The sequence below is a fragment of the Guillardia theta genome (genome assembly GCF_000315625.1).
Source record: "Guillardia theta CCMP2712 unplaced genomic scaffold GUITHscaffold_6, whole genome shotgun sequence".
NCBI lineage: Eukaryota > Cryptophyceae > Pyrenomonadales > Geminigeraceae > Guillardia > Guillardia theta.
The window spans coordinates 1,166,750-1,185,741 of NW_005434668.1; the positions used below are offsets into that span (position 1 = coordinate 1,166,750).

An 18,992-nucleotide genomic window follows, 5' to 3' on the forward strand; every position below is an offset into this window, starting at 1 on the left:
GGAGGCTTGCAGGGGAATAGAGGGTGAGGAAGGAAGGGTGAGGAAGGAAGAGGAGAGGAGAGGAGAGGAGAGGAGAGGAGAGGAGAGGAGGGGAGGAGGGGAGGGGAGGGAGGGGACATGAAAGCGGCTTCTGCTGATGCATCTGAAGGTGGGTCTCTGCCCGGACATTCATGTCAACCAAGGAGGCGCTAGAGGAGCTGAAGGAGATGGGATACTCCAACGTCTGTACTTGCTTCACACAGTCAAGCAAGTCTCTCTACCGCTGCTCCCTCCTCCAAGATAAGGTCCGATGCTCTTCCTCGTCCTCGTCCTCGTCCTCTTCCTCTTCCTCTTCCTCTTCCTCTTCCTCTTCCTCTTCCTCTTCCTCTTCCTCTTCCTCTTCCTCGTCCTCGTCCTCGTCCTTCGCGTCGTCCTCTTCCTTCGCGTCATCGTCCTCCTTTTCCATCCCCTTCCTCCTCTTCAACCGCATCCTTCATTCCACTGTTGCTCCTGCTCCTCCTTTCCTCTGCCATTTTATTGTCATGCCCTCCTCTTCTCACTTACAAACTTTTCAGCTTGCGCTCTGGGTCGGCAACGAATTCGCTGGGTTGTCGGATGTTGCGATCAGTGCAGCGGATGTAGAGGTGACGCGAATCTCTGCTCTCCTACCTCCTGCTCTCTCCCGCTCCCTCCTGATCCCCTCCTTCTCTCCAACTCTCTCCTGCTCCCTCCATCTTGCTTCCTGCTTCCTGCCTTTCCTTCTCCCTCCTCCTTCTCATCCCATCTTAGCTCCCTCCTCCTCCTCTTCTGCCGTTACTTTCCTCTGCTAAACCCTTCACCCGTGTCTCCTCGTTCTCTCCTGCTCTCGGACTGACGGGAAGACAGTTGTACATTCCCATGCGAGGAATGATTCAGTCGCTGAACCTCTCGGTTGCTGCGGTGAGATTGAGTGAGGAGAGAAAAGTGTGGATGGGTGGTGGGGTGGTGATAAAGAGGGAGAGGAGAGGAGAGGAGAGGAGAGGAGAGGAGAGGAGAGGAGAGGAGAGGAGAGGAGAGGAGAGGAGAGGAGAGGAGAGGAGAGGAGAGGAGAGGAGAGGAGAGGAGAGGAGAGGAGAGGAGAGGAGAGGAGAAAAGGGATGGACGAGGAGTGCCTTTTTCAACAGGAGGAGGAAGAAGAATGAAATGACTGCAATGGTAGGCAATCTGCTTGAGTGAAATTTGTCGTCAAAGATCGCAGGAGAACGATGGCGAGAGGTTTGAACCATGGCCCCTTCCCTTCCCTTCCCTCCTCCCGCTTCATCATCCTCTCCATCTTCCCTTCCCATTTCCCTCCCTCCTCCTCTTCCACCTTCCCGCCATCACCTCCTTGCTCTCTTCCTTTCCTCACCACAGATGGAGCAGGTGGACGCTGTCGCAAGAGGAGCAGCAGAAGATTGCGGCCGCCATGCAGTACAGGAGGTGAGGGAGAGGAGACGCGTGAGGGAAGTGACGTCATGGCAGACGCGGGTTCCGAGAGAACGTGAGCAAGGAGAAGCGTGCGAGGTGAGCGAAGAGGAAGGAGGAGAGGAGGATGGGAAGACTGTGTGTGGAAGAGAGGAGGATGGAGATGGGGTTCAGGAGGGGAGGAATGGAGGGGTGGGGGGTCCGGTTGAAGTTACAGCTGGTGCTGACACGGCACAAGGATGGAGAAGACGTGGAGCTACCTGGTGCAGCAGTCGACCAAGGTAGAAGGACCCCTTGCGCATGCTGAAGTCAAGTACGAGTAGGACGAGAGGAAGAGCACAGCTTGTAGCTACTTGTTTCCTCCTCCTCCTCCTCCTCCTCTCTAGTCCTGCGTGTAGCTGTAGGCATTATCCACATTGAAGTAAGGAGAGAGAAAACTGAGCACAGCGGCGCATACGGCGACACCTGGAAGTTGAGGATGAGAAGGAAGATGAGGAGGAGGAGGAGAAGGATGAGGAGGAGGATGAGGAGGATGAGGATGAGGAGGAGGAGGATAAGGAGGAGGAGGATGAGGAGGACGAGGAGGAGGGATGAAACACCTGCTCCAGTGCTGATGTAGGACTGCCATGTCTCTTCCTCCTTAGCTGCTGCTTCCGGCTTTTCATCTCCTCCCTCCTTCCCTGCTCCTCCCTGGTTGCCATGGAGAGTAAGGTAGGAAGCAGTAGGAAGGAAGCTACCTCCGCCAGTGAAGTCGACGATTCTTCTCCTCCTCCTACTTCTGAACAAGTTTCCGAATTCATCTTCGACATGGAGGCTGAGGTGTATCGCTCTCCTTTCTCCGACGAGATCTGCGGGGAGCAAGCAAAGTCCTCCTCCTTGAGCTGCACCGTCTCCTCCTGCTCCGTCCTCCTCTCGCCAGGTGTTGAGCTCCCTTCTTCCCGTACATGATCTGTCAATGAGATCCAGTGAGAACGAGGAAGGGACACGAGAGGAGGAAGCGAAAGGGAGATCATGGCTGGTTGTAGTAAATGTTCAATGTTGTTCTGGAGGAGGAGGAGTAGAGCAGGTGGAGCAAGAGGAGAGGGAGAAGGAGGAGGAGCAAGTGGACGAGGAGGTATAAGACGCTGACTGCTACCGTTGTGTTCCGCCTGTGGAGTTTGCTGCAGGAGAACTCGAGGCTGTGGATGAGTAGGAGCAGGAGCAGGAGCAGGAGCAGGAGCAGGAGCAGGAGCAGGAGGAGATGTAGGAGTAGGGAGAGATGTCTGCTGCTCCTTCCTTGGCGATTTCTCGGCCCCTTGCTGCTTCACGTCGTTCTTGAAACAATCTTGCAAAAACTGGACGACCTGACACGCAGCAAGTGACGACGGACGCGAAGGAGAAGGAAGAGATGGAGGCAACAGGAGGAGGAGGAGGAGGAGGAGGAGGAGGAGGAGGAGGAGGAGGAGGAGGAGGAGGAGGAGGAGGAGGAGGAGGAGGAGGAGGAAAAAGCAGCAGGAGAAGGAAGAATCGGCAAGAGGAGGGAGAAGGAGGAAGAACCTGGTCTCGGAATTCGCTGGGACGGATGCTATTATGATCGCCTTGAAACACATTGATCTCCTTCCTTCCTCCATAATGCTGAAAAATTTTCTGCGCGTGCGAAGAAAGAACAAGCTGAAGGAAAAGATTTCAGCAGGTGGGAAAGGAGGGAGGGGAGGGAGGTGATAGCAGGGGAGCGACTGGAGGGTAGACATCGAATTGGAGAGGACAGGAAATGAGGGGGAAGGGAAGGTTGTGACGGGAAGAAAGGAGTGAAAGATCGACAGAGGAGAGGAGAGGAGAGGAGAGGAGAGGAGAGGAGAGGAGAGGAGAGGAGAGGAGAGGAGAGGAGAGGAGAGGAGAGGAGAGGAGAGGAGAGGAGAGGAGAGGAAGGGGAAGGGAGGAGAGTGGGGGGGACGCGCCTGGTCGTCAGAAGCGTGACCGATCAGGCAGGGACAAGAACATCTCGGAGCCACTGCAAGAACGTCCACGAAATTGATGTCGAAGTCAGCTCTGCAGAGCAAGTCATCAGATGAGAAGCGAAGAGAAGAGAAGGGAAGGGAAGAGGAGAGGAGAGGAGAGGAGAGGAGAGGAGAGGAGAGGAGAGGAGAGGAGAGGAGAGAAGAGGAGAGGAGAGGAGAGGAGAGGAGAGGAGAGGAGAGGAGAGGAGAGAAGAGAAGAGAAGAGAAGAGAAGAGAAGAGGAAGGAGGAGAGGAGAGGAGAGGAGAGGAGAGGAGAGGAGAGGAGAGGAGAGGAGAGGAGAGGAGAGGAGGAGGACAGCAAAGAGATAGTTTAGACTTCAACGCATTTGAGGTGTCAAGAGATTTCAAGGTTTGGCTCACTTGGAGAGGACAGCTACTCGAAGACTCTCGACAGCATCGTCGATCATCGACTCTAGAGGCACCAGAGGAATCTTCCCGACATATTTGTACGCCAACTCGGAGATGACCTGCAGCATCAAAATTCAGATGGAAATCCGCGGCCATCAATCCATCCATGAATCCTCCCTGCCTCCCTGCCTTCCTTCCTTCCTTCCTTCGAGCCCTCTATATCATTCCTCACTTCTTCCTTCCTGCCCTCCTCGTCTTGCCTTGCCTTAACTGCCTAAGATCTTGGTCTTTCTTCTGCCTCCCACGCCTTGTTCTCCCTCTCTGTCTGTTTGTCCCTCACACACACTCATCAACCTGTCTAACAGACGTGTAACAGCTGTCGAGCACCATGCCGCTGATGAGGTGATAGTAACTGCAGCAAACTCACTCACTTGTCACCTCATCACATCAGCATCAACCTCTCATCCGCAGCGACAAGCATCGCAGTCGCTGCCCCCATGCTTCTTCCGTACAGCCCGATCTGATAGACCGTAAAGATGTTGCGAGCTTGAGGCGCCTCAAACAAGATACCGAAGAGATGTTGCGGTTAGAAGACAAATAATCCAACACGCTCTTCAAATCATCACTGCACATTGTTGTCAGGGTTGCAAACGTCCGATCATTTTCCCTCTCCCTCTCCTTCTCACCATTCTTTCCACCCTAACGTCACTATGTCTCCATCCGACAGGCCGCAGCCACCAAAGTCAACCGTGAAGACTGACATCTGGAACCTGCAGGGTGAGAATGGAAAAGATGCGCAGAAGAGACCTGCTCCACTAAGAAAGAATCCACAACATCATCAGCATCAATGCGACTCCCGCTGTTGCCGTGAAGGTAGACAACACAAGGGACTGGGCTTGTAACCTGAATGGGAGTCAACGATGAAGACCGCATTCCAACAATATCACCTTCATGGTTTCTTTCACGACAGGGAGATACAAACTCCCCCGCAAGACAAGGTTCCTCCTTGAAACGATGTCTACGTCCTCTCTCGTACACATCTGCCCCTTGACAATGTAGCGATTGGGCCCCTGTACATCGTCATGGTCATCAGAACTTGAGAAACAGAGCAGGTCAGACAACCAGGTCTGCCACTTTGTACTCCTTGCGAGGAGGACGGTAGATCAAGCCAGCAAACATTTCTGCCATCTTCGGGTTTTGTTCGCTCTTGCGCTTGCACGCTCTTGCTCCGATCTGCCTCTTTGCTCCTCAAGTTGTCATGCTCAAGCAAAGATCTGCCAGCAGGAGCAAAACTGTCTCAGCCTGAAAGATAGATAGACGGAAAAACGCATCGAGCAACTTGCTCTCGGATACAATCAATTTTGGGAAATATGCATAGCTCCGAATGAAGTTGATAGTCCTAATCTTTCCTGATTAAGTAACGTGTCCTGTCCTGTCCTGTCCTGTCCTGTCCTGTCCTGTCCTGTCCATTGAACAATTGCCTTTACTTTTCGCATTGTTCGCCTACCCTTTATCTTCGGCTTTGCTCGGCTACGTTCATCACCTCCTCCCTCTTCTGCGTACCTGCTTCACCGTTCCTCTGCTCTGCTCTGCTCCCCTCTGCTCTCCTCTCCTCCCTGTCCTCTTCACTCGCCATAGACTTTTCACCTCCAACAATCCGATTAGACCTTTTTGATCCTGACCTCTAAATCTCAATGGTAATGATCTAATCTTCCACTAATACAAATTAACAGTTCTTAATCTCTGAGTGGCTGGCGGGCAGCACACAGTGCCAGTCCGCTGATCGGATCCGCCGGGTCCCCGGCGGACCGCCGCGGCTCGTGTGGGCTGGGCCCGGGCCCTGGCGGTGGGCTTCACCGTGAAGCCCCCACCGTGGCACTGCGCAGGTGAACTTCAGTTGAGTCCGAGTAACACTGTTACCGTCGGCGGTCGGATGCCTCGAAGCATACTAGGCTACTGATATAACACACGTGACAAGCCACGGTAGGTTGTAACTGACTCAGTGTGGTGTGTTCATTGCTAAGCTCAAAGAATATCTCACGAAACCTCTACTGTCCTCGCCCCGTTCTCATTTTCTCTCTTGTTTCTTCCGAGTCTTGTGGTGTTCTTAAATTTCTGTCCAACAGCAGGAGCGTCTCCTCCGTCCTTGCTTGCATCCTTATCGGCCTGCACGCCTCCCTGTGAGAACACTACAGCTCGCAGCTTTTCAGCTGCATTCCCATTCGCATCCTCCGCCCCGGCCTTGTTCTGAGCCTGCAACTTTGCCTTCGCTGTGTATTCCACAACAAGTCTTGCTGATTCCATCACGCGTGGGTCTGATTCGCCGTAGTAGGCTTTCAGGATCTCGTAATTCTTGTTCTCGTTCTTAACAGCCAGCGGGAACGCCTGCATCCTTACCAGTGCCACAGCAGTGGCATGGAAGGAGTTGGCAGTAGCAAGGTGTTGCTCACCCAGCATGGTCTCATTGATCTTGAGAGCTTTGTGCAAGTATCGCAATGCTGTCTTGACATGATTCAAGTCTAGGTGGATCATCGCGGTGTTGATGTAGATTCCAGCCACGTCAGGATGATTCTGACCGCACTGCAGCTGCAGCAGATATTCTGCACGCCCCATGTACTGCAAGGCCCTGCGGTACTGCTTGACATTGTACGAGTACAAAGCAAGATTGCTGTAACCCAAGGCCACCTCAGGATCGTCCCAACCCGAGACGATCTCCCAGATCACAATCGCTTTCTGCTGATACGACAGTGCATTCGCGAAGTCCCCGATCTGCTGGTGTACGAGAGCCAATGTCGAGTAGCACGACGCGATGGACGTATGGATTGGCCCACACGTCTGGTGCAGCACGTAGAGCGCCTCGTGCAGTGCCTCCAGCGCGCGGTGCAGGTTTCCAATCCGCTGGAACTTCTTCCCTGCTGACAACAATTCCTGCGCCTCCTTGCACTCATGAGAAACTCCCTTTGTGACAGGAAACAATTGAAGAATGTCCTCCTGAGCAAATGGTTGCGGGGCCTTGAAATCATACTCCCTTGCCTGGAAAACAAGCGTTATCATAGACACTACCACGAGTCAGTAGCACCTGTAATTGAATGCCAAACCGTTGGCACACTGCTCGCAACAAAGGAACACGGCCTACACGATCCAAAACCTTCATACGATCTTCCTCCAAAGTGAAGCTAAAGGGGGGGGGGGGGGAGGGTGGAGAAACACACAATTAGTGTTCGTTGAAACCAAAATATCAAGAAATACCAGAACTTCGACTTCGATTCTTGCTGCAAGGATTCCCACAAAGATGTTGATCCATACTCGCTCAGGGGGCCCTTGGTGTCCAATTCAGATGCGCCCATGTTTCTTGCTTGCTTCTTCTTTTTGTTTTTTTTGTCGTTCCCATCGGCAGACTTCCCACCTCCAGCTCTCCCGAGCAAGCAATTCAAGAAATGAGCACATACTGAAGCAAGAAAAATCAATAACCACATCAGTTACCAACACACAAAATGCTCACCGAAGGCCAAATGACTCGGACCAGTACGAAGGAGGCCAGACCTCAAAATGTACTTGCAGCAACGAGCGATGATCTCCCTTTCACATAGAATTTGAACAAAAGGAATCTCGGCTGCAAGCTCATGCAAAGATCCGAGATAGCGCATGTTGACTCCATGAGAATGCAAGGCTTCCTTCAGCTGCTTTCCCTCAACTGGTGAAAGCTCCAGAAACTTAAATTGGTTGATAAGGGAAGGAAGCACTGTGTCGACAAGGTATTTGCCAGCCTCAACAAGCTCAGCTTCATCTGCTGCTCTGTCATCGCAGACTGGACGCCAGGATTCCTCTGACAGATCCTCGGGATTCCTAACAAAGTTTACATTGAACGCTATCTTGGCGAGATGGTTCTTGGCTTCTTCTTCACTGTGCTCCTTCTCACTTTCAGCTGCCTGGTTCACACTGGCGATTACTTTAGAAATGGAATATGACCTGATAAGTTCAGGGCGGAGAAAAGCAGAATCAGCACGATGGTCGTTCACATTCATATCAGGTGGCATTATTCGGAGCAGATCCAACAAGTACTTCCTTCCATCGACGCCACTTATCATCTTGCATTCAGCCGGAAAGCAAACTTTGTGTTCTGTACCAGATCCATCTACAATCATGCTTTCTTTCATATGCATTTTTTTTGCAATCTGCAGAAGACTCTCGTGTGATTCTGGTGTCCAGAGATACTTCTTGCCATTTTCCACAGAGCCGTGCAGGACTGAATTGATCTGCTCTCCTTGCAAAATACCCGGGATAATCACTTGTGCAACAACTCGAGAGCCCCTGTAATCGATTAGGGCGGTTGCCAAGGTAAACAATCCATCTGTCTCAAGCGCATTGATTTGAGCAATCCCAATCAAATCCTGGTTTGTTGAAATGTACGTAGCTTGCTCACTGAAGTAGGCATCTTGTGACTTGTCCTTGGACATCGTTGCGTATGAAAAAAATATGTTGTTGTACTGGAACATTTGTTCAGAGATAGGATCCATGGGGTTCATCGAAGGAACACAGTTCTCTACCACAGCGATTGCACCACGAGTAGCAGCTTCAAGGAAATCCGAGGTCGTCTTAAACAAGGTACGATCGCGGAGGAAATATTCTCGTCGCATCGACTTTGGAAGTTCCTTCCCACCTTGATACTCTTCATTCCAATCTCGAGCACTCGCACCAACTTCCAAACCGTAGACAGAGACCAGGGAGTCTTCAAGTCTGCTGGGATCTGGTGAACACTCTGATTTCGTCGAAACCCAACTAATGAATGTTGATTGTGAGGACCATGATTCGAAGGGGTCTCGTGCTTGGCGGCTCGAAATCAGTTTAGTCCAGTTCCTCTTGAAAGCAGACGAGATAAGGCAAAGGAGACCAACCAGCGTGTAAGACGTCTGAGAGTAAGTCTCATGGTGCAGAGGATTAAGTGCTTCCCCATAGATTGTCCTATTCACAAAGAAGCCCCTCACAGATGCTGTGACACAAACCCGACGGTCGTCAGCAAGAACCACGTCGTAATAGGCGATGTCACCCTGCACCTTTCTGTACCCAGGAACAGGGTTCAAAGCAGACAGAGAAATAGATTTCAGACAGCGCGACTCTTTCAGGGACAAGTCCATGCCAAAGTCATACGCGAGGAGTTCTCTCAACGAAGAAGTCTCAAGAGGCCCTCGGTCTTCGTTCTCACCATTAGCCAACCGATCACCAGCTTCTTGGTCCAAGGCGGACAGAACTAGCTGACCTTCACTGTTCAGAGTTGGTAACAGCTGGTACACTGCATTGCCGGGCGTGACTTTAGGCGGAGCAAGGATCTCACGCAGCTTCTTGACGTGAGCACGCACCGAACGTTCCTCATAGCAGGCCTCCACCATTTGCAATGAGATTTCAATCTCCTTGGTGCCTTTAGACTGCCTTGCAGTCTCTTCCTGCTCTGGAGTCGCCAAGGTGTTGATCTCAACAAAGTCATTAACATCGGCACCGTCATGTTTCAACAGGTAGTGTGTGAAGTAGCAGGTTTCCAGAGTCTCCGACAAGAAATGCCTCACATCCAACAACGTATCACCGGCATTGAGTGTCGGTTCTTGAGTAAGGTTTCCTGCCAGTGTCTTGATTTTCACTTTGTAAAGCAATTCATTCGCCATGGAGTTTGCATCCTGCTCTGACTCCTCTGCGGTTCCATTGAGCTGGCCGTTTGGCAAATCCTTGCCGTTGCTGCAACACAAGAGCAATCACCAACATTTCAACAGCAGAACAGGAACGTACCAGCCTTCTGCACTCTCCATTTTGGCTGTCACCTGTCATTCCAAGGGGTTAGACGACTTGAGGGTAGCATTCGAAATTGTGGTCCACAGGATAGACAGAATAGAAAACTATGTGACAGTTTCTGCATATCTAACACATGTGTCCAAATGAAATCATTAGCACAGGGAGAAATGAACGCTATGTATTCAGACTTGCGCGAGAGCACGACAACAAGATAGCGCTATTGCTCCTAGCATGACCCAGCACAGAGTGACAGCCGAAGACGACAAACGCATCGCAAGCTCTTCTGCACAAGCTTCCCTTCTCCACCGCCCTCCCCGCTCCCCCTTCCATTGCGACCTGCTGCCGCGGCACGAGCAAATGGGGGGGTCCACAAGGCTCTTGAAGGGGGTGGTAACTCCACCCCTATTGGAAAAGGGGGGTGTCACCTACACCCCCAGGTGCCAGATGGGAAAAGAGTGGGTACTTTCAGGGAGAATACTGGGGTGCAATAGATTGTCTTTGATGGATTAGGGGTGGTGTGAAATGGAAACTGGGGGGTCTCACAGCTTGGGACTCAAGACAAAGGGGACTGTTCGTATAAAAGATTTGTTTTTGACATATATAAATTCAAAATTGTTTTTATCATGTACAAATTTTCTGGTTGAGCTACTATCAAGCTTCTACAGATTTACAACCTTTTTGCAATAACTCTTTTAATGGTACAATAATTCTCTCATTTATGTGAATTACATGTTTTTAAATAGGCTTGTACCTCTTTTAAAAATGGCCACAAACCGCATATGTGGGATACCCCTACCCTGGCCTTCAACATCGATAATAAGGTACCCTACCCCCTTTTGTATCTCTCGCTCAGTGATCATCTACCCACCCCCACGTGACACGATTTGGTGGAGGGCACTGCTAGCTCGCAAACACCAGCGTTTGTACGAGACAGTATAGAATGTTTTTGATAAAAATACTTTTTTGAAAATACTCCAATTGCTCTTATTTGAAGCAGTCGTCCAAAGATTGTTACTAATTTTGAAATTTTGAACAGAAAATATCAAATAGTTTGCTGACTGTGTCAGCAGGTCGCTCAAAAGGCTTGCGATTGCGGCCTAGGGAAAAGTATAAGATATACATGAAAGTCTATGACTGATACATCATCCGTGTTCAAGTCTTACCCCCACCCGTCCAAATATAAGATAAAGTACCGGGTACTCTTCCAGGGGCTACCTGGACCCCTTCGTGTAGAGAACAACTCGGGGGTGGGTTCAGCTCCTATACCGAGAGGGAGGAGCGGGGAGAGGCTACCAGGAGAGTGCATGAAGAAGAGACAAGCACCTCAATGGAATCTCATTATCCCTGTCATCTTCCTCACTCATCCCATAAGTCCTCTCCTCATGGTCCAGCATGTGCCCCCTCAACCTTCCAAGTCTGTCAAAGAAGACTCGCAGCAACAAAGGCGAGCGAGCGCATGAAATTCACCCTCCCCATCATCTCCCTTTCCTTGATCTCAGCTCTCCTCCTTCTGGCCGGCAACTCGTCAGACGCCAAGGTCAGTCGGCCTTCTCCTCCTCCTGCTGCCACCTCGTTCCTCCTGACATAGCCTCGACCTGGTAGATCGAAGCTCCGCTGACGGAGCAGAAGCAACGCCGTCTGCAGCTACACGCAGGGGAGAGGGTGTACGTTCCGCGATCGGGAGCCATAGAAGCTGTGAGCGCCAGAGGAGGAAGGGGATTCGGTGACCACGTGGCAGGTCGGATCAGGGGTGGGCTGGCCGGTGTACTCGAAGATCCGTGCGGCAAGTTGGAGGCAGCAGGAGCATCCTTATGCTGGGAGCTTCGCCGAGACGAGGAAAGGGAGGGGAGGCAGATGGCCCAGGGTGGGGGAGTATGGAGATGTGCCACGGATGAATCAAGACCTTGTGAATGATGAAGAGCTGAACAAGGTCAGAGCCCTGACTTGCTTGCTTGCTTGCTTGCTTGCTCTTTTGCTTGGTTGGTTGGTTGGTTGGTTGGTTGGTTGGTTGGTTGGTTGGTTGATTCCAATCCTCTTGTCTGGCAACTGTCTTTCCTCCTGTCTCTCTGCCTTCGTCTACCTCGTCCCTTCTGACATCGCTTGCTGTGCCTGAAGGCTCCTTGTAAAGAGGATCCGATCTCGATCGAGTGCACAGGAGGCTTCGGAGGAGGGATCAAGAGCACGGGGGGTCCGATGAACACAAGGTGAGAGGAAGGAGCGAGGGCTGGCGACTGAGAGGAGCGTCAGGGTGTTTTGGAGGAGAGACAACACGTTAGGGTGGCAGCAGGAGATGGACGGACCCGTCGATACCTCGCCTGACTTGCAGGATGCGCATGATTTGATGTACGGGTTCCCGAGAGACAGGAGGATGGGACTGACAAAGCTAGAGAGCTGATAACTTGTGTGTGTGTCATCAACAGCATCATCATAAACTACAAGAGCTTCTACAGTACAACATTCTCTCAAATCATCTACATACTTCTCCTCCTACTCCGCCGTCGTCATCACGTCACGACTGTTACATGCTTTGTGCCAGTCGCTGGATCTCTAGTTTGAGCTGCAGGCAACGTCAGCAAAGGAGGAGAGGACGGTGAGGGACCTTGGCTATCTCCACGTGCTGCTTCCTCGCAGCCTCCTCCTTCTCCGCCAGCTTCTTGTTCAGTTCGACTTTCTCGCACGTCCACTCAGTTTCTTTTTGCCGATGCTCCTCCAACGTGTTGCGATGGTGTTCCTAAGATCCTGTCAGACTCTCTCTGGTCGCTTCCTCACCGTCCTCCAGCCTCATCCCTCCATCATCTCCCTCCCTCCTGTCCCCCCTCTTCCTCCTCTTCCCTCTGTCTTCATCCCATACGCATGTGCTCAACACGCCTCCCCTCCTGCTCACCTTGAGGATATTCAGTTGTGTGGTCACCCGGCCAAGGTTGTCAGAGAGCTGCTTGATCTGAGCCCCGATCATTGCAGGGTACTTGCTCCCCGGCTGTGTCTCCTGCACTCCCTCCTGCTCCCCCTGACCAGCTCCCACCTCCTCCCACTCCCTCCACGCTTCCTCTACGGCTGGAACGTTCCAGTCCACATTCACGTCCCATGTCTTCGCCTCGTAGGGCACCAGAGTGTTGTGCACCATGTTCAGCACCGCTGCCTCCCGCAGACTTTCCAGCCACTTGCCCAGCTCGCCCTCATCTTTCGCCCTGCAGTAGAGGTGCCTGCACGCGTCTGGTCCCCGGTAGAAGAAGCCGCTGGGTCTCAGCTCGAGAGTTGGGATTCCGATCTCCTCCACGTCCTTGGCCACCTCGTCGGTTCCCGGAGGACCGTTCCAGTGCGTGGCGGAGGAGGCGTCGAGCACGAAGTAGCCATCGAGCACAACCTTGGACACGGGCAAGGCTTCAGTGGGCCCCGTGAACAGCAGAAGTTCGTTTTTGCTCAGGACAGCCCACAGGGTCTCCCACTTCCTCTCCCCCTCAAGCAGGTTGTTCAGCCACGCGTTGGGCAGTCGTATACCGACTCGTACCTCGTGTACGAGCAGCCAGCCCTGCCTGCCGTTACCCTCGGTGACCCTGTCCTTATCCTTGTCCTTGTCCTTGTCCTTGCCTTCTATTTTCGCCTCCTCTCGCTCATCCTTTGGTGTCTTCTCGGTCTCAACCTCCTCAGATCCTTGCGGGCGCCCAACTGTTTCTGCTCGCCGAGGATTCTCTCCACCTTCTCCTCCACCTCCTTCATCTTTCTGCACTTTCGCGTTCTTCTTTCTCGCCCCTTGTGTTGGTTTCTTCACCTTCACTTCGCGCAGCTCCTCTTCCAGTGCCTCCTTCCGCCCCTTACACGCGAGGGCCAGGAACTTCCGGTCGGCTACCCGAGCCTCATGCCTCGTCTCGGTGCTCAGCTTCATCTCGCTCCTGGCCATGACCCCTCGGAGCGCGTCCGCCTCGTTCGACCCAGCGATGGTCACACCATCCCCCACGCACACGAAGCTCACTTTCTCCTTGAGCAGACGCAGCAGCTTTGGCCTCCTCAGGATCATCTTCTGCTTCTCAGCCATTGTCAGCGTTGCCGCCGGCCTTTCCTCCGGCTCCTCCTCCTGCCTCTCCACCGCCTCAAACATCTCCTCGTATGCCGTCGAGCTCCCCTCGCCCTCGCGTTCAGGCGGATCTGCTGACAAGAGATCGTCATGCGGCCCGTACGGCTGCTCGACGAGCCCGCGAGACACGCAGGGGCCTCCTGTGGCTGACAGTCAGGGATCGCAGGCACAAGAGAGGAAGAGAAACCTTTCTGGGCGTTGAGAGGAGCAGCATGCCCCTTCATGTTCTTGCCGAAGAGCGAGGACTGAACCTCATCGAGGATGGATGACACGTCGATGTTTGGATTTAACCACAGCACTTGACCCTGCGAGTCGACCTGATACGCGGCCTCCTCCTCCTCCTGCCTCGCTGCCTTTGCGTTCTTGTTTGGCTTGAACCCTTGGCAGATCTTGTCGAAGCAGAGCTGCCAAACTTTTCCGGCCGTCGATACCTCAACCGACATGGATTTGCTGACAGCCACGTTCATCTCCTCAACGGCTGTGATTAGAGCTTGTAGCTCCACGATCTGCTGAGACCCGTTCTCTCCTCCGCCCACTCCTGCAACCGACTCGCCCCCACTGGGTGACGCCTCTGCTGGCTTCCAGCTGGGGTGGAGGGGAGGAAGGAAGTCCAATAGAGAGAGCGGGAGGTCGAAGAGCGAGACGAGCTCCCGGATGTTCATCACCAGCTTGTACCTCAACGTGAACAGCTTGTCCGGCTGGACCTGAGCAGCCAGGGCAGCTCGGAGAAGCGCTGGAGGGTAGCGATCGCAAGAGCCTGTTCCGAATCTTTCCAATCCTTCTTGCTGCACCAGGTTTCCCTTCAATCTCTCAGTGAGAGACTTCTGCTTCGGAGGCTCCAACACTCCCCCGTCCTCTTGCACTTCAACTTTATCCCAAACCCTGAAGTTCTCCTGGAATCTCTCAGGATCGGAGATTACCGAGCCTCCTCCCCACATGTAGACGTTGCCTCCTCTAGCGAGCGCGGCAGTCCTTGTCCCCCCGCAGGAGATCTGCACGATGACAAATTTCCTCAGACAGTTTACACGAGTCGGAGTCAGACTGTCCTCCTCCCTTCCGCTGCCCAGGCTGACCACACAAATCAGTTCACGTCAGGAGGAACGTACAGGTACCTGAAGCCTCTCCCGGACCCGAAGCAGAAGATGTCTCCTCGGATCGTCAGGTACGCGCTGTGCCACCTCCCGCACGACATGCTCACGATCGTTCGATCCTCCGGCATTGGCAGCTTGTGGGGGCTCAGCACCTCAGACGTGTGTCCGAGCCCGTGGCATCCTCCCGTTCCTCTCCCCCAGCCCCAAAGTTTTCCATCCTCTGTCAGCGCTAGGCAGTGATGCTCCCCGCACGCGACTCGGATGATCCGATCCTCCTCTCTCAATCTCACCAGCGAAGGTTCTAGTCTGTCCTCACGGTCGCCGAGCCCAAGGCAGCCATGTTTCCCGCTGCCCCAGGAGAACAGCAGCCCTCCTCCTGTGCACGCGAATGTCGTGTTAGTCCCGCAGGCGACGTAGGACACGACAAGGTCTCTCAGTCTCAGCACGAGGTTCGGCGTCCACTGATCATGTCGCTCGCCATTCCCGAGCTCTCCGTTCAACCCCCTCCCCCAGCTGTAAAGTTTTCCATCCTGCGTCAAGTACGCGCTATGGGCAGCACCGCAAGCGATCTGTACAGCCGTGCAGTTCTTCTTCGTGCTCGCCAGCATCTTAGGCGCCGAGCTGTCTTGAATGTTGCCATGGCCCAGCCGCCCGTTCAGTCCGATGCCCCACGAGTAGATCTGCCCGGACGAGCACAGGGCGGAGCAGTGCTGGGGCCCGACGGCGACTTGGATAACTCCCTTCTCCTTGAGGCTCTTGATGGGCTTCGGGTACTTCTCGTTGGCATGAGACCCGTGCCCGAGGCAGAGGTTGAACCCTGTGCCCCACGACACCGGGTTAACAAACACGTTCCTCCTCCTCCTGTAGAACCGCCTCACTCGGCGAACGCGCCTAAGCCTTGCCTCGAAGTCGTCCCTCGGCTCTAACTTTTGGTCCAAGTCTGCTAGATCATCTTCACTGTCGCTCCCGCGCTCATGATAAGCTTGCCTGTACAACAAGGTATCAAAAACCTCAAGGTCAGAAAGCCGATCAGAAGGCTCATCAAAAGGCCTTGGGTAATGAGTGGGAGAGAGCACGAACACGTCATTACCTCATAAACTCTGCACGAGATCTCTCGTTTTTCTCCTCGTCCGACGTGTCGATATCGGAGCTTGCAGTCGAAGGTTCACTCGTCCAATGCGAATCCGCATCACTTGATGGCTCTGACTGTTGAGACGCGGATGCGCTGGAGTCAGTCTCCTGCTCGTCCTCCTGCTCGTCCTCCTGCTCGTCCTCGTCTCCCCTCTGCGACTGGGCGGATGCTTCAACATGAAGAGTCACTCCTGGTTCAATCTCATCTAGGGAGTCAATCGGACACAAGAGGCGTTTCGTTTCTTTCACTGGAGACTCGCGTGGTGACGCAGCGGCAGTTACAGGCTTCTGGTGAAGAGGTTCCTGGCAGATCCCCTTGGGTGGTTTGATGCTGGCAGCTGCTTCTTGAGAGTCGTTCGCGGCCGCTACTGTAAGAGGCAACTTCCAAGCCATCAGGTTTGGCACGGGAAACTCCTTCTTTCTCCCCTGACTTGAAAGCAGCCCGGGAGTTGCGAAACCCTTCGTCTCCTCGTCCTCAGCGGATGAGATGAAGGACGAGGCAGCAGGCGTGCATGAAGCAACGACCGGCATGCGCGAAGCAGTAGCATCAGTCTGACAAGCAGCAGCAGACGATGCCTTGCAATTCGATGCACTCACGTCTTCGCTTCGTTGACTTCGAACTGCACGCTTGGCATCAAGTGTTTGAGACGGACTAGCCTTCTCGACTGACAGTGTTGACTTGAGGGGGAGGTTGGAGTTGATATCATCAAAGTCGTCAAGCTTTCTACTTTCAGGCGTACAGGGAGTCTCTGAGATGGTGTTGGTATCCGAGTTTGTCTCCCACGTCTGGTTGTGACTTGTCTTGTCATGATGTTTCACTTTCTTCTTCTTCTTCTTTGCTGCCGGAAGAGAAGCAGCAGCTCGTAACGCCACATCCCACAGAGAAGACTCATTGATGAGCTGCCACCAGGTTCCAATTTCATTCTCAGTCTCAGCCCTCAGCAAGATCTTGCGATGTGTTCCCAATAGTGTGCTGATAGCGCTGTTCTCAAGCACCAGAGTTCGCTCAAACGATGAATGCCGTTGACAGATGCACCCGTTCAGTTGGATCGACAGCATACTCTCGGACTGATCGTTGAGCAGAGCGACTTCTTCATCCTCATAAACAGCAAGTACGCAATCTTTGAGCACTATCCATCGAGTCTCGAAGGTAACAGCATTGCTTTCGAACCATCTCACTCGCTGCTTCTCCTCGAAGAACTCCAAGGGTCCTTCCCGACTAGGAGGCAGCATAGACTCTCTTCCTAGACGTGACATGTTTGTCTTGGCTGCAACTTGCTTCGATCACGACTTTCCAGTCTCAAACATCCTTGTTGAACTTCAAATAAAGTAGTTGATTCATGCTCCTTTTCTTTGTTCCTGTAACAAGCACGACCCACACATCCTCTGCCTTCACTCTGCTGTTCCTCCCTCCTCCTCTATCTCCTCCCTCCTCCTCCTCCTGCTGCACCTTCGCTCCTGGCTACTTCTCACCCAGCCATGGCGGCCCTTTCATCACTAGAGGTCAGACCCCTCAACCCTGAGAAATCTTTGCTACCCCATTGAATGACACCAGAACCCCTTCATTACCACAAAAAAGATATGACCCCTGGTGATATTCAACCCACCCCTACCCCCACGGGATCTGATGTACCCAACTTGTGAAAAATGCGAAAAATTTGTTGGGGGCGAGTAGTGGAGCACAAAGGGGAGGAGAGGAAGAGAAGGGGAGGAGAAGGGGAGGAGAAGGGGAGGAGAAGGGGAGGAGACGATAGATCAGAAGGTTAGCAGAGGATAGAACAGCAGAGAAGATAGCGAGGATCACCAGCAGAGGGACGAGGAGGAGAGAGGAAAGAGAGGGAGGGAGGACAGAGGTAGAATGGCAATCAAAGTGACTGTCAACGGAGGATCAGCAGCGTGAACGTGGAAGAGAGGATAATAGTTGGGTGAAAGGCACTTGTTTCCTACTTGATGAGCTCGGAGGCATGCGAGGTGAAGAGCTAGATGAATGAGAACGGACTCGGGCTTTCAATCCGTCCCCTCGGATTTCTAGAAATCTTGTTCGCCTCCTTACTTGTCTTCATGAATTTCCTTCAAACTCTGGGCTATCGACTCTCCCTGCCAGCCAATGATGCTGCACAGTGCAGCTTAGCCCCACTGACAAGAGAGCTGGCGGGAGAGCACTGGGAGGCAATGTTCAACGAACTTGTAAGGTACAAGCAGAATCATGGGCACTGTGTTGTGCACAAGTCAAACGACACGAAGCACCTTTTGAAGTGGATCAAAGTGCAGAAATTTCGCAACAAGAAGTTGTCGAAAGCAAGGAGGTTCACATATGGTCAGGCTGTAGACACTGATCATGCGGAGATTGAGCTGCAGAGGCTCTTGGATCTGGGCCTGATCTTCAATGCCAAGGAGGCGAGTTGGGTGAAGTTCTTCGACCAGTACGTCGACTACATCCGCACGTACTCCGACACCAGTCCCACGTTTCGTTTCCCTCAGAATCCATCGTGAGACTATCTCCTCGTTCCGCTCTCTCACTGACGTGCCTCCTCTTCCACCCCCTCCTTCCACTCCTCCTGGCAGGCTTGGCGTGTGGGTCGCGCGGCAGCGGCAGCTCTACCATCGCGGGATGCTGCAGTCTCGTCGGTGGAGGAAGCTTCAGGCCATTGGGTTCGTGTGGAGCGTCGCCTATCCCTGTGAGTGACTCGCCGATGCTGCGGATGCGCTTGCGACTTGCGGCTGACGCTGCGCTAGTAAGGAAAGGTCCGACGAGCCGCGCCATCGTCGCTCCTCAGCTGTGCAGCAGAGAGGTTCGTTCCCTCCCGCCCCCCCGCCCCCACGTGAACTTGGGGGCAGGGGTGGAGGGTCAAAACTCATCAGAGGGGGGTGATGTGAACTTGGGGGTAGTGGTGGGATGATCCCTCTGTTATGCTTGAAGGCACAGGCAGGGCTGGCGAAGCGATGGCTACTCAAGCGATAGAAGATGCCTTAGAGAAGAAGAGACGGGGAAGAGAAGAGCAAGAGGAGGAAGAGAAGAGAAGGAGAAAAGTAGAGAGGTGGCAGAGTGAGCATGGTGAGACGAGGGGACGGAGGGATGGGATGGAGAGGAAGGTTGATTAAGCCAAGGAAAGCTTGTCAGCCAGCCGCCAGCCAGGCAGGCAGGCAATA

General features: G+C 53.3%; 5 protein-coding genes across 5 annotated transcripts in view; 2 read left to right on the forward strand and 3 right to left on the reverse strand.

Moving 5' to 3' along the window:
* Positions 1-1,745, forward strand: part of GUITHDRAFT_133205 (hypothetical protein) — a gene marked incomplete at both ends in the record, with an annotated part of 3,069 nt that extends 1,324 nt beyond the window's left edge. Inside the window, 7 exons of the mRNA XM_005840429.1 lie at positions 149-284; positions 555-623; positions 865-918; positions 1,178-1,233; positions 1,381-1,437; positions 1,480-1,521; positions 1,661-1,745. Coding sequence (XP_005840486.1) covers positions 149-284; positions 555-623; positions 865-918; positions 1,178-1,233; positions 1,381-1,437; positions 1,480-1,521; positions 1,661-1,745 — 499 coding nt within the window. The remainder of the gene's footprint in view (positions 1-148; positions 285-554; positions 624-864; positions 919-1,177; positions 1,234-1,380; positions 1,438-1,479; positions 1,522-1,660) is intronic.
* A 2,030-nt stretch (positions 1,746-3,775) lies between these two features.
* Positions 3,776-5,043, reverse strand: GUITHDRAFT_161065 (hypothetical protein; the record flags this gene model as incomplete). The annotated part of the gene is made up of 8 exons (XM_005840430.1): positions 4,890-5,043; positions 4,715-4,837; positions 4,575-4,670; positions 4,454-4,530; positions 4,338-4,392; positions 4,226-4,287; positions 4,122-4,179; positions 3,776-3,886 (listed from the first exon to the last, which is right to left on the reverse strand). The coding sequence occupies exons 1-8, from the start codon at positions 4,953-4,955 to the stop codon at positions 3,776-3,778; spliced, it is 648 nt and encodes a 215-aa protein (XP_005840487.1). The 5' UTR covers positions 4,956-5,043.
* A 724-nt stretch (positions 5,044-5,767) lies between these two features.
* On the reverse strand, positions 5,768-9,565 carry GUITHDRAFT_161066 (hypothetical protein; the record flags this gene model as incomplete). The annotated part of the gene is made up of 4 exons (XM_005840431.1): positions 5,768-6,800; positions 6,847-6,875; positions 7,270-9,494; positions 9,546-9,565. 4 exons carry the CDS (start codon positions 9,563-9,565, stop codon positions 5,805-5,807), a joined length of 3,270 nt encoding a protein of 1,089 aa, XP_005840488.1. The 3' UTR covers positions 5,768-5,804.
* A 5,136-nt stretch (positions 9,566-14,701) lies between these two features.
* Positions 14,702-15,541, reverse strand: GUITHDRAFT_64398 (hypothetical protein; the record flags this gene model as incomplete). The annotated part of the gene is made up of 1 exon (XM_005840432.1): positions 14,702-15,541. A coding segment is annotated over one exon (840 nt), but the record flags the coding sequence as incomplete, so codon positions are not given.
* Positions 15,542-17,903: 2,362 nt separating this feature from the next.
* Positions 17,904-18,804, forward strand: GUITHDRAFT_133209 (hypothetical protein; the record flags this gene model as incomplete). Its single annotated transcript, XM_005840433.1, has 4 exons — positions 17,904-18,331; positions 18,408-18,520; positions 18,579-18,634; positions 18,763-18,804. 4 exons carry the CDS (start codon positions 17,904-17,906, stop codon positions 18,802-18,804), a joined length of 639 nt encoding a protein of 212 aa, XP_005840490.1.
* Between the last annotated feature and the right edge of the window lie 188 nt (positions 18,805-18,992).